This window comes from Pelobates fuscus, chromosome 12 (assembly GCF_036172605.1).
Source record: "Pelobates fuscus isolate aPelFus1 chromosome 12, aPelFus1.pri, whole genome shotgun sequence".
Taxonomy (NCBI): Eukaryota; Metazoa; Chordata; class Amphibia; order Anura; family Pelobatidae; genus Pelobates; species Pelobates fuscus.
In genome coordinates, this window is record NC_086328.1 from 71,171,423 (window position 1) to 71,186,498 (window position 15,076).

Sequence of the window (15,076 nt, forward strand, 5' to 3'; positions counted from 1 at the left end):
GTACATCGCCTTACCCACCCTACTCCCCAAACACCATGGACAAACGCACGCCTCGCAAACAAACCAAAAAACAAGCAGGCGGGATGGCCACGGTGAGAGATCTTTTCACGGCCTCGCGGCAAACCCGCCAAAATGGCGGCCGGACCAGCCCGAGGGCCTCAGCCTCACCAACGGACAGCGAACCCGACCAACTACTGCGTACCCCAACATCGGAAACGGCCCACATTATAGCCGAGATTGCTGCAATGAAAACCTTCCTTGCCCGAGAAATCGAACGCAGCTCTAAAGCGGTAATGGCAGAGATCCACACACTAGGGGCCCGGACCGCTGAACTAGAGCAACGGGTCGAATCCACCGTGGTAGCTCACAACTTGGCCACAGACCACATCAACCGTCTTACCACACGGTTGGAGGCTTCAGAAGCAGCGCTGGACGATCTAGCAAACCGCTCACGCCGCAACAATGTGCGCATACGTGGCCTCCCCGAACAAGCAGATGAAGGCCCACTGTCAGCCACCATCCTCGCAATTCTCCGACCTCTATTGCCAGACATCCCGGACGAGCACTGGCACATCGATAGGGCGCATAGGGCCCTACGCGCTCGAAGAGAGGATAACACGAGGCCCAGGGAAGTCGTTGTGCGCTTCCTCCATTACCAAACGAAGGAAGCGGTGCTGCGACGGGCCCGGGAGATCCCGGTGAAACACAACAATGCGGAACTGGCTTTCTATCAGGACCTAACTCCGCTCACCCTCCAACGCAGGAGAGACTGGCGGCCGGTCACAGATTTATTAAGGGCTAACGCAGTGAGGTACGCGTGGGGTCATCCCTTCAAGTTACAAGTTTTCAAACAGGGCAGACCCCACGTCCTCTTACCAGGGGCAAATCCAACCCCCTTTCTACGAAGCCTGGGTATTATACCGCCCGACAACATCACTCTACCCACCTCTGCGCTCCCGGCCCTGCAAGCACTACCTCGAGATTGGTATGATGCGGCCGAGTAAGACCTCTCCGCCCGCAATCCTGTGCCCCCCCTATACCTCAGACTTACCTCCAAACTAGTCGTGCACCCACCCCATGCATAGGACTCCAGTCACGCAGACTCTCTTATAGACACCTTGCGACTCAGCAAGACACTCTTCTCCACACATCACAGACGACCGGCAACGAGAGAAAGAGCAGCCCTGATCGACACTTGCCCCAACGCTTCAACTACCCGCCTCCCTTGAGATCCTTCTTGAGACACCTACTGCAGAATCCCCTGATACTCCAACCCACCATGCGAATACCACAGCGGTCCACCGCAGCACCCTCTCAGTGCGAGGGGGGTTGGGAGGCTCACCAACGGACAGCGCAGCAGCACAGCTCAACAGCTCAGCAGCACAGTTCAGCAGCACAGCGGACATTGACGGACCTTCACTGCCCGATTGATGGATCAGGAAGATGTTGTCACCCATCAGGACCGGACTGATTGGCCTCTCACCGGAACTGTAATGTATAAGGTTATATGATGCACCAGATACCAGACACCACTGATCACACACCTAGATAAAACCGCTAGGCACACACAGCACTTCAAACATATGTGCCCCTACCAACGCTAACCCTGCTAAGCGTGAGCGAGCCTTTGGTAAAGGCCTCGTACGCTATTTCACTATTCTGGTACGACTCCGCATGGTTTTGCCTAGACGTAGCTTACCCCCACGCTCACCTCGCTAGTGGGCCCTGGGCACATTACCGCTTCCATATTCGACCACAGACAGAGAACACCTATAATACACCCTCAGACAAAACATCCGGACATTACATTTGGGACACCCATAAATACACACAAAAAAAAAAGAAACATGTATATATAATACTAAGACTGCATGTCTCAGACAATGGGAAAAGAAAAAAAAAAATAAAAATAAAAATAAAACAATAAAAAAAGGGAAAAACAAAAAACAAAAAAAATAAACCCTTAAAAAAAAAAAAAAACACATACAAAAGGCCTAGCGGATCATATAGCAACATAACTACAAAAGACCCGACCCTTGACAACATGACCGAGTGCAAAGATGCAGGAGATCGAAGACCCGGACACTTATTTCTACAACAATTCCACATGGACAATACCGCAGTATTCTGCGGAATGAACAAACGTTTTATATAACCAAATATATGTTGTATTAATGCATGCTTACGCTACCAAACTATACCTCTACCTATATCACGCTGACCACCGCTCACACTCAATGAACCGACCCTTCCCCCACCCACCCCACTCTAGTAACAGGCAGACCCGCTCCCCCACCGCCACCTCCCCCCAAAACAAAAACCAAAAAAATAAATAAATAAATAAATAAAATAAAATAATAAAAAATAATAAAAATAAAATTAAAATTAAACCCTGCACCACTAGGACACGAAGCCCTCCCCCTCCCTACCCCTCTACCCACGATTCGTGAACAACCACCCCAAGCGGCACAATATTGCTAACCTGAGCTTGGCCATAGCAGATCCTGGCCGCATTACACTCAAGACCAAATTAAGTATCAAAGGTAACGGGGATATATCCTTAGTGACGAGGTTCATGTCCCTAACCCCCGACGGCAGAATCCCGACCGGAGATTAGGGCTCAAGTACCCCCCAGTAGCCTGGCAAGAACTAAGACCAGGCGATTCACTTCCCACTCTCCCCACCCCCTCCTCCTCCCCCCTTCCTCTCTACCCATACCCACATACCAAGATTGGTCATCCCAACCCCACATACCCAGCATCCTGGTCAACCATCGACCTAACAACCTTTTACCGATCACCTATGTTAACACCAGCTCAGAACAAGGGAGCAGAGGTGGGAGCAGATCTAGCCCAAGACCCTTCCCTGCCACTAACACCACACCAGAAGACAGCTTCACACCACTAACATGGCCATGAAGATATCCTCTCTCAACGTCAAGGGCCTTAACGCGCCTCGCAAGAGACGTACGCTGTTTAGGGAATTAAAAAGACTAAGCCCGGATGTCGCATTCATCCAAGAAACACACCTACCCAGAACTACACAGGTCTCTCTCAGGGACCACAGATACCAGGTAGCCGCTGAGGCTCGTGCCTTTCAAAAACGAAATGGAGTGGCGATTCTAGTCCACAAAAGGTGCCCAATACAGCTCACACACACACAACTATAGACCCAGAGGGTAGGTTCATCATTGCAACGGGGCACATACACGCACAACCCATCCACTTAATCAATGTATATGCTCCCAACGGCCCATCGCCACAATTTTGGAATAATCTGTCAGACGCGGTTTTGTCCTTGCCAACAGGAATCCTAATCTTAGGGGGCGACCTGAACGCCACACCAGCACCAGCCATTGACCGAAGCACACGCCCGGGACTCCTGAGATCCCACGGTATGGGTACACAAGACAAACACCTACACCACTTCCTCCAGAAAACCAAACTCATTGACGCATGGAGGGCGCAACACCCTAGCTGCAAAGACTACACATACTACTCACCTCCCCATGACACTTACTCCCGCATTGACCTGTTCCGCACCAACCACACCGGATTCACAAAGACCCAAAAAACTGAGATCGGATCCATAGCATGGTCAGACCATGCAGATATTGCCTTATATCTGGCAGACCTTCGCGGTCCCACACCATGGACGTGGAGACTTAACACTTCCCTTTTAAAAGACCAACAAGTCGTAGACGACATTAAACAACAGATAAATACATATTTCACAGACAACCTGACTCCAGATGTCCCAATCGCAACGGTGTGGGCCGCCCACAAAGCCGTAATTCGCGGCCATCTCATCAAAATTGCGACACACAAAAAGAAACTAAAAACCCAACGACTTACACAATTACTAGACACCCTACGCACAGCAGAACAACGACATAAAACAGACCCAGACCCGCAGACGTTGCAACACCTGCTAGACACTCGCAGGACCATCAGACAACTATTGTTGGACGAAACAGCCCGCGCACTGACCTGGACCAAAAGGACATACTATGACAAATCTAATAAGATGGACACACTTCTCGCCCGCACACTGAGACCCAGATCACATCGCCCCCACATCACATCCATACGAGCCTCAGACGGAAAGCTACAAACCTCACCATCAGAGATAGCGCAAACATTCACATCCTTTTACAAAGCACTATACAACCAGCCCACAACCAGGGACCGTGCTGACGTAGGCCCCCATCAGGATACCTCAAACTTCCTAACAAAGCTGAACCTCCCGAAGCTTCATACGACAGCTATTGCAGAACTCTCAACACCGATCACCATAGACGAAATTAACTTAGCCATATCCTCCCTAAAAAGCAATAAAGCCCCGGGCCCAGACGGCTATGAGGGAAGCTACTACAAAACTTTTAGAGAGGAACTGCTCCCTCACATGGAAACCCTATTTCGGGACCTCATGAACGGAGCAGCCCCCACCAAAGACATGACACAAGCCAACATCATACTCCTACCCAAACCAGACAAGGACCACACCCAACCAGAGGCATATAGACCAATATCACTCATAAATCACGACAGCAAAATACTAGCCAAAATACTGGCCACACGGCTCAATCCACACCTGACACACTTAATCCACGCAGACCAGGTAGGGTTCATCCCCAACAGGCAACTATTCGAAAACACCAGGCGAAACATAGACACCATCTGGACGCTCACCGCAGCCAAAACACCGTCCCTAGTCCTCTCCTTAGACGCCGAAAAGGCGTTTGACCGCGTGAACTGGCCCTACATGTTCACCCTTTTGGACCACTTACACATCCCCCCTCCATATATAACAGCAGTTCGTGCACTATATACAAACGTCACAGCACAAATAATGATAACAGGGGCACACAGCCCTCACTTTGACATAAGCAATGGCACCCGACAAGGTTGCCCACTCTCCCCTTTACTATTTGCGCTCACCCTCGAACCCCTCCTCCAAGCAATCAGAGAACACCCAGAAATAACAGGAGCCACGATAGGAAGCCAGGAATTTCTGGTCTCCGGGTACGCGGACGATGTACTCCTCACCTTAACCAACCCTATCCCCTCCATGCAAGCTCTACTGCCCATCCTCCAGACGTATAGTGAACTATCGGGATACAAAGTCAACATGGAGAAATCCAGCGCCCTCCCTTTACATCTTACACAATCGGCCATACACCAAATCGCATCAGAGTACCACATTCGCATATCGACCACCTCACTCACATACCTCGGTATAAAGCTACCGGCGGATCCCACAATGCTATACAGCCTAAATTACACACCGCTCATAGCCAAACTCATTAAGGACATGGAGACATGGACTGACAAACCAATATCGTGGATAGGGAGGATCCACTCGATCAAGATGAATGTCCTACCCCGCATCCTATTCCTATTTCAAGCCCTGCCCATACCAGTCACTAAACAGGACCTAATACCACTCCAGCGGACAATAGACCGCTTCATATGGCAAAACAAAAGGCACAGAGTAGCCCGCAACATACTTTACCGCCCCAAGCCGAGAGGAGGCTTGGGACTCCCCCACCTCTACTTCTACTACTTAGCAGCCCAACTATCCCAAATAGCGATGTGGCACACCCCCTCAGATACCAGAAGGTGGGTGGACCTCGAATCAGCACTCATGCAATCAGATCTCCCGCAATTCTACATTTGGACACCCAGGGAAGACAGGGCACTCCCCAGAACAACATGCCCAGCCATCACTAACTCCATTCACTTGTGGGACAAAACGGCCATAAAATACGGTTTGACAACCACCACCTCCCCCCTCACCCCTATATTAAGAAACAGGGCCTTCACCCCAGGTATGCGACCCAGGGACTTTAAAGGCCTTGAAAGAGCAGGCCTCCAAAGGGCCCTTCACCTATACGTAGGAGACACGATAGTCCCCTTTGCAGACCTACAAACCAGAACTACCCTAACCCCAGCCGACATTTTCGGTATATCCAACTGCGCCACTACGCCACCCTAGAGACCGTGAAAAGAGCCGCTAAAACCAAACAGACCTTCTTTGAAAGGATCTGTCACGCAGAACGATACCAACAGGGCATGATCTCACAGTTGTACTCCCACCTCTGCTCCTCCACCCAAGAATGGGGAACACTCCACTACACTGATAGATGGGAATCTGACTTAGGGGAGACCTTAGAAGGCACTGACTGGCAGGATATATGGGAGGCAAATACTAAAACCTCAATATGTGTGACAATGCAGGAACAGTCCTATAAAACAATGCTCCGGTGGTACACCACCCCGGTGCAACTCTACCACATGAAAAAGACACCCAATGACCTATGCGCGCCCATCGAGGTTCCAGATATTTGCATGTACCATTAGACATAAGTACAGAAAAAGTTCATTTTTTGGATGTGGAACTTTCCATAATCGATAATAAAGTTGAATTTAGTGTATATATATATAAATAATATCTCTCTATATATATCTATCTATCTGATTGACACTCTCACAGCCTCCCTACACACCACTGGAAAAATTAGCCTACATTTTAAAAGTTCCCGTATTGCACAGTGTATTTAATCTCTTAATAGCCTGAAACAATTTCATGTGTATGATTAAGGATAGAATAAAGTCTGAAGTTAACACACTGTGCTGTAAAACCCAATTCAAAATGTAATTTGTTTTCAGTGTCTGCCTCAAGCTGGTCTAGACATTGCAGAGTACATATATCCTGCAAAATGTGCAATACAGTGTATTTGGTTTCGATCTGCCGTCAACATTGACTGATATTTATGGGGAATATGAAAAAAGCTGACAAGTTGAAAAAGTGATCTTACTCAAAACCTGCCTCCCAAGAAAATTATATTTGGGTACAGGCACTCCTGCAGGGGTTGCTAGTTTTTAGAAGGGGTCAAGAGTGTAATGGGACGGGACCTGAATCTCAAGCCAGGGAGCAGACATCCCATTCCCATGACATTAATTAATTTAATAGAGTGGAATACAAATTTGTTCCAAATAGATGATCAACGCTTACTACAGCAATCATGGTGTTGAAGAAAAATAATTAAGGCAAGTTGGCAAGGGATTGTTCTCCTAATTTAATATCTACAGGAAATTGAAAAAATATTTGGAGACAACCACAACATTAGAACATGAATATTTCTAGAGCTGATAATGTATGGATAAGACTCTTGATAGCATCATCCCTAAAGCCCTGGTCAACCTGCTTAACTTTAAAAGGCACTGCAAAGGCAGAATAAGTCAGTTGGGAAAAACAGATTAAAGCAAAAAGTATATCAAAAACAAGATAAACAAAATCACAGCTTCAACTTGTTCTCCATCGTTGTAGGGGACAGTACTCTATTAATAAAATGCAGGATACGTATTTCAAAAGTTACTCACCTATGAATTGAGTTATCTAAAGGGAGATATTGCTCATTATGGATTGAGATATTATCAGACTTCTGAGAGACTATCATGGATACTTCTGGCTCTAAGAAAAAAAATGAAAAGAAAACAAAGGAAGAAGAGAAACAAAACAGTTAAAAAATATATGTATAACAACAGTTGTGTCTATATTATTAAAGATATGCTTTATTCACAATTAGTTTTCTGTCAAACTCACTGGGGCTCTTCCCACCACCCAAAAACTGCCCCCTACCAGGCAACATTGAGTGACTCACGTCAAGGAGGTTTCAAACTACGTTATACACTGTATATGCCTTTGGCCTTCAATAAATGCTCATATGTTGAGGAGTCAGTGCAAGTTTAACCCACATTCTTTGATCTCAATTGGGAGAGATTTGTCACATACGGTGTCGCAAACAAAAAAAAATACTCTAAGTGTCATTATAATGTAAACGTTTGTTTGACTAGAAGTTCAAAAAGTTTGTAAGATTTTCCAAAGTCTAAATTGTGTGTGTGTGTGTGTATCATGTTTTCACAACTATTCTAGAGTTTCCAGCTTGACATGCAATGAGCACAGAAAGTAATTGTGTCTCAGACTTCATACTGCATTTCTGCAGATACCCTTCAAGTGATGTTGTTTTATACGCAGCTTTTTTTTTTTTTTTTTTAAATCATAGTTTGGGTTCTGATTGTAAAGGACCAGTGACCAGAAACCAGCCATGGACTGCATTTTTAACCTGGCGAGTCTTATCAGCATTACATTGGTTCTCATCTGAAAGTTGCATTCTCTCTAAGAATATATAGCTAAATTCTAAAAAGACATAATATAAATAATAAAACTAACCACAGTGTTATTAGTTACTAACTGAAAAATGATTGACACATACGAGTTCGAATACAAATTCTAATTTATGTACATATAGTCATACAGACACAACTTACCATTTTGAATAATTTTTTTCAAAAGGGTCTTTGGAGTAATTGTGTCCAAGTCATCTACATTAGGATAGATTTTGTCTTTATTATGTGTTTGTTTGGTTCTTGACAAACTTTTCCTAGTTGAACCACCTGATGCCTGAACAAGAGACATGTTATTACAAGATGGCGACATTTCATTCAAACAATGAGCAACATTTCAAGGAATATTCACGTCGTGTTAATGTTTTGTCTTAATTTACGGTTATGATTTTTTTATTATTATTTTTTAAATAATATAATGTAGGTGAGCAGATGGAATTAAATTTGCAACATACCATTGTGCCAACTCTTGCTTTCAATTTTCTGCGTAAAGTCATTGCTGGTGATGCATTGCTGCTATTTTTATTTCCATTTATAGTTGTGGCAGGAGAAGGGAAGCTGTCAAATCCAACAACACTGGAAAGATGAATGCACAATTAGAGGAAGGTTCCCAGAAACAAAATACTGCTTACATCCTAATTCTGCAAACACATTCCAAGAAAATAAGCATTTACATAAAATCACATCAGTCATAGACAGACTATGAAATGTATCAAAATAGTAATAAAGTAAGAACAAAATGTTGTTAGTCTATTAGGCGTTTAACAATTTGACAAAAACAGTAAGCTGTTCATAAACCCAACGATATATACCCTGCCCATCTCAATAATATGAGTTGCCTGGATTAACAAGCTCCACTTCAGATGCTAGAGATACAGGGAAATCTGATGACAAGTGGCCTACTGAAAACAAGCCACGCCATGCATGTGCCATGAGGTGGAAGAAATACCCACACCCATATTTACAGAGTGTTGTCAATCTGAATCTCTGCCCCAAGGTGACACAGATATAAGAAAGATGATCATAGAAAAGCAAGCAGTCCTTGACCACTGGGCAAGACTACCAAAGATCACTGGAAAACTGCCCCCACACAGTATATGCAAGATGATGTTATTGAGGCACTGCTCACAATCCCAATAAACACAGACCAACAAGCTCAACAAGATGGAAAGATCAAAGTTAGGTAATGCTTACTGAGGGTATGCCAATACCAGAGGCACTGGAAACAGCTGACTGCACTGGCAACCAGAGTGAGCAGATACACCAAAGAAGCAGTTGCTAAGAGAATAAATGCCCTGCTTCCCAAAAAACCATCCCAGGTGCATGGGCGCTGTGTATGGAGAGAGACAGGGATAGGAAGCTACATCTTATCCCGGTTTCCCTCTCCTGACTGAATCTGCAGGGGAGCAGCAGAGTGCAGCCAGCAACTCGATCAGTGACGTGGGGCATATGGGGGGGGGGGTTGGAGGTGCAGCCTATAGATCAGGGACGTGAGGCATGGGGGGGCAGCCTATAGATCAGGGACGTGAGGCATGGGGGGGCAGCCTATAGATCAGGGACGTGAGGCATGGGGGGGCAGCCTATAGATCAGGGACGTGAGGCATGGGGGGGCAGCCTATAGATCAGGGACGTGAGGCATGGGGGGGCAGCCTATAGATCAGGGATTAGAGGCATGGGGGGGCAGCCTATAGATCAGGGACTAGAGGCATGGGGGGGCAGCCTATAGATCAGGGACGTGAGGCATGGGGGGGCAGCCTATAGATCAGGGACGTGAGGCATGGGGGGGCAGCCTATAGATCAGGGACTAGAGGCATGGGGGGGCAGCCTATAGATCAGGGACGTGAGGCATGGGGGGGCAGCCTATAGATCAGGGACGTGAGGCATGGGGGGGCAGCCTATAGATCAGGGACGTGAGGCATGGGGGGCAGCCTATAGATCAGGGACGTGAGGCATGGGGGGGCAGCCTATAGATCAGGGACGTGAGGCATGGGGGGGCAGCCTATAGATCAGGGACGTGAGGCATGGGGGGGGCAGCCTATAGATCAGGGACGTGAGGCATGGGGGGCAGCCTATAGATCAGGGACGTGAGGCATGGGGGGAGGGTTGGAAGAGACAGCCTATAGATCAGGCAAGTGAGAGATGGGGGAACCACCTACAGATCAGGTAAGTGAGGGATGGGGGAGAGGCAGCCTATAGATCAGGTAAGTGAGGGATGGGGGAAGACAGCCTACAGGAAGGGTCAGCAAGGAGCAGGAAGGTAAAGTAAGAGATGGAACAGAAATGGGCAGCAAGGAGCAGCAAGGGATCAGAAAGAAAGGAGCAGAAGGGCACAAAATAAGCAGAAAGGTAAAGGAGCAGAAGAAGCCAAGGAGGAGAGAAGACCGTGTAAGAAGAAAAAGAAGACGGTGTCAAATGAAGGAGAAGTAAAGGAGATTGGAGCATGAAGGACAAGCAAAGTGAACCCTCCACTTTATTCTGGACACCACATTATAACGCTTTGGTACCTGGGCCTGGCAGGGAAACTTTGGACCTTCTCATCTCCCCAGATAAATAAAAATATAAGTGTTTATGTGTTCACTTTTATTTACTGAGTGTCAGGAAGTACAGAGTGCTGCTGGGCAAGGGTGTCGCTGATTGGATAAAGCTGTCAGCTGGCACTCTAAGCCAAATCAGAAGCTCCCCATTTATAAAAACGTTTTTAAAAAAATAAACCAGGAACTAGCGATTGGCTTAGAGCGTCAACTGACCACTCTAGCCAATCTGCAGCACTCATGCCTGACATCAATCTGCACTTCCTCACACTTCGTTTCAGAAGCCGAATACCACTGAGAGACCTGGAGATCTGGAGTTGGAGGAAGCTTTTGGGGTTAAACAATTTGAGATCGGTTTAACCCCTTAAAAGAAAGCATTCAGGGGCTTCGTGGCATCATAGCATTTTCATTTAGATGAAGTTGACCAGAATGTTCCTTTAATTTGCTTAAAGGAACACTATAGTGTCAGGAATACAAACATGTATTCCTGACACCATAGTTGTGAAAACACTATTCACCCTGGCTTTATGTGATAATGACTATGCCCCTTCCCTTTCATGACACTGTCAAAAAGGGACCAAGCATTGATGTCATTAGAATTGTTCCCCCCACCCCCCGAAAAATTCCTGCGGCCGCCCATGCCCAGATGTATGCAGAGCTGCAGGGTAACCACAACATATCAACCTAAGTCCCATACAAAGCAGAGAAGGAACAGTACTAGAAGAACATTTGGGAGAAATAAGCATCACATAACACCAAGGCGCCATGGCTACTAGACCGAAAAGCAAACCACTGCATGCTTCCAAAACAGGCGCTGGTCACCATCGCAGTGGGAGTTATCCAGCAGCAACAAACCCACCATAAGAGTTGGTCAGTCCAGGACCTGATATGACACCTACTGGATAAGGCAATTAACAACGCTGCAAGAATGCCTAGCAGCACAAATGAACGGCAACAGTCTCCCACCTCGATTGTGGATTGCCGAAAAGGAGGTGCTCAAATGTGCCTTACATGTAACTTATGGTGACAATTCAATAACAATACAATTAATCAAATCATTTAAGACAACATACAGGGACTTAAAATAACAATGACAGTTATAAAGGGGTGGGGGAGACAATTATAATCAAAAGTTTTTTTGGGTGTTTGAGTATATCAGAAGAAAAAAAAAGATCAAAAGGTAAGCAGGAGACACGCAGGTCTCAAAAGGTAATAGGAATCATTTGGTCGTGCAAGACTTAATCAAGTGTAGCAGTCATCAGACAGAAATATCAACTAGTTCGTATAGTCATAAAGGTCGTATATATCAAAAAAAGTTTACCTGTAAGTAACAGTATGTCCGAGTCTTGAGGTTCTACAAGAGGGAAGGTCATGTAACACCCGGTTGCCCACGTCAATGTACCTGTGTAAATCTGGTGTCAAGCTTCACTGTGTCTACTTAGCTGTATTCAGGTTCTTCGTATATAGGTAATACGCCATCATGATCAAGTTAAAAGCACGTAATTTTAAAATTAAGTTTCTAAAAAGCATTCTTGGTGTGCATATCGGGTAACTTGACTTATGACCATCATGGTAATTAAGTTAGGGTGAATAGAGGTCTTCAATGGAGCATCCGTTTTTGTGAGTGATTCACTCGTAAAAAATACTAAAGATAGGAAGAGATGAAAAAAATTTAGCTAGGGATTGTGATCAATATCCTGTGTGTCGCAGCGGAGACGCCCGTCCAGTATGTGCCTCCGCAGCGTGTCTCAAGTATTTAGAAATAAGAGGAGAGAATCTGTTATTTAGAGATAAAGGTATCGACCGAAGGTGTTCTGAGTGTTTGGAGCTGCGGCCTATTAATTCTGCGAATTTCCCCTCTGCTTTGTAAATCTCTTCCACCCTTTGCAGCCACTGATTTATGGTAGGCCGTGTTTGCTTCGAAAAAAACGGTATCAAAGACTTAGCTGAATTGAGCAGGCGCCTGACAATCGTTTTTGTTGTATTTAGAGAGCGTAAGGTCTGTTGCGTGGAGGAGTGCATTCTCAAATTGAAAACTTGAAGTTTCGCCTAGAATCTTCGTTACTTTGTGTTTAACCTCCTCCCAGTACGGTTGTATTCTACTGCAGTCCCACCACATGTGGCATATCGATCTGGCCTCCAAATCGCATCTCCAACAAGTGTCTGGTATGATTGGGAATATTCGGTGTAAAAGGGAAGGTTTTCTATACCAGTGAGTAGTTTAAAGTGGATCTCCTGGTATCTGGAGCTCACCGAGCTCTTGTGTTGAACTGTTGTAGAATTATTAGGCCCCTTTAAATCTATACCCATATTTCTTTCTCATGCTCTCATAGTTTTATAAGAATGCTTTGTTCATAGAAATTGTGTGTCAGCAGGAAATGTTAGGTTCCTGCTGAATGAAACATTGTAGCAGCTAGTCTTAATAAAATGTGAAGTTACTAAAAGCCTTGAGAAACTAACAGTGCCAAACTACTCAAAATGGCTGCCAAAGCCCCCCCTCCCATCGAGTGAACTCCTCGTGCTGGCAAGATGGTGCTGGAATCTGGAGGAGAAGTTCATGACGACAGTAGTGACCTAAGATGGTACACCCAGTAGGGAGGGCATTTGAATGAACCACTTAACCAATTACTGATTTATAATTCTATGTTATCTTGAATTCTCCAGTGATGTAATAATGCCTTTATAAGGGTCTGCGCACCCATTTTCTGTGCTCTTGCCATTAAATTTCCTGAAGTGCTTTCATTAACCTGAACCCTGTGTCTCAGTGTGAAATTACTTCTGCGTGCACGCAACTTTATTATTTCTAATTTGGACAGGAACAGATAGTCATTCAAACTTATTGGTTTGCTGAAAATAAATCTATATCAGTTGGCGCATCAACGTGGGGCTCTGGGTTATGACCTATCGGGTAGCCGTCCAAGAAGACACTGGGTGGATGAATCCTGGGGGAAGGAAAGAGATTGATCACCTCTGAATACACGGTAGAGATTGCTGCAGCACCTAGCCGGTATGTTCCTGCCCCTGTGTGATTGACCTGTCCCAGTGTCTGCGACTGCTTCCGAGGGGACATCAAAGTCAGGTAATTACTTGCCCAGAGACCTTGTATTTTTAATTTGATACTTACTTTTTACCTGCATTTTTTTCACTGTTACCTGGGTGTGTTTGTATTTGGTTTGTCTTTAGCTTAGTACCCGGGTTGAGTGATTGCCTGTTTACCCCTTTTAGGAGCCACGTGGCTGTGGCTGTAAGGAAAAAGGGGGGTGGATCTGTGGAAGTTTTCCTGGGGGTCCTCTATTACCTGTTTACCTCTTTTAGGTGCCGAGTAGCTACGGCAGTAAGGAAAAAGAGGGGGGGGGATCTGTGGAGGGGTGTAGACTCACTGCCTCCTGGGGGTTCCCCATAGTGTCGCTCTGACAGCTTAGCTAGCCTCATTGGACACTTGGTTTCTCTGACTGGATTGCAGAGAGGTGATACGTTCCAACCTCGAGCGCTGAGGCTGGTAACATTTGTTTTGATGGTGGGATTGGATTCGGGCAGGCATTGCTGTCTCCATCACCACGTGGTAGTGTGACTTGCGGGTGGGCCCGCAACAGGGACACTACGGGAGTGAGGGAAGAGGTGGTTACGGGTCCGAACCACTGTAACGAGGGAGGTGGCTTTGGCCACATGAGTAAAGGAAAGGGATTACTGTTGAATTCATTTTGAACTGTGATGCATGCACTGTATTTACACTGAAATGTTGTCTTAATTGTCTGTCACACAGATTCCTGTGCTTACTTTTATCTTACTCTCTGTACTATTTACACTTTCCCCTCTTATTTCTCTTTGTTGAGAGAAGTGATTGGTCACACACTTCTCGCCACGCTCCAATCCGCGGCTACCTCGGGTAGGCGGAATCAGTGACTAGTCTACGTTTTGGGAAGACGTACGTAGGAACCCACTCTTACGTAGCAGTCGAGCACTGTAGACATTCTGTTCCTTTTTCTTTCTCTATATCTGGGACGCCTTGTATAGGGAGGATGGGACAGAATTTAGATAAACCCAATAAGGGTTGGTTAGCATGTGATTTGGTAGAAGATAGAGAAGGAGAAGAGATGGTTAAAAAGGTTGTTAAATTGCTAAAGTGTGTGGAATTACCGTACCTCCATGCGGTAGATTGCAGCCAGAGAGCTGGCGTAAGTTACTGACAGAAAAGAAAGGGTAAGCTGTTGGACCATGATTTAGTCCGTACAGCAAAAGCTATTCAGCAAGAAGGATGGATTGAGGAAGAGGTTGATCACAAAGGTTTAAGATTGTATGTTTATTATAATAATTGTGTTACTGGGAAGTTCTCCCAGCCAGCGCCCTATTATTACA

At 45.8% G+C, this 15,076-nt stretch overlaps 1 protein-coding gene across 3 annotated transcripts in view; it reads right to left on the bottom strand.

Annotated features, from left to right (window-relative positions):
- CENPT (centromere protein T) overlaps positions 1–15,076 on the bottom strand; it is a 103,801-nt gene that overhangs the window by 59,240 nt on the left and 29,485 nt on the right. For all 3 annotated transcript variants that reach the window (XM_063437274.1, XM_063437276.1, XM_063437275.1), the window contains 3 exons: positions 8,645–8,765; positions 8,334–8,466; positions 7,386–7,476 (listed from right to left, as the gene is read on the bottom strand). In XM_063437274.1, the coding sequence (XP_063293344.1) occupies positions 7,386–7,476; positions 8,334–8,466; positions 8,645–8,765 (345 nt within the window). The remainder of the gene's footprint in view (positions 1–7,385; positions 7,477–8,333; positions 8,467–8,644; positions 8,766–15,076) is intronic.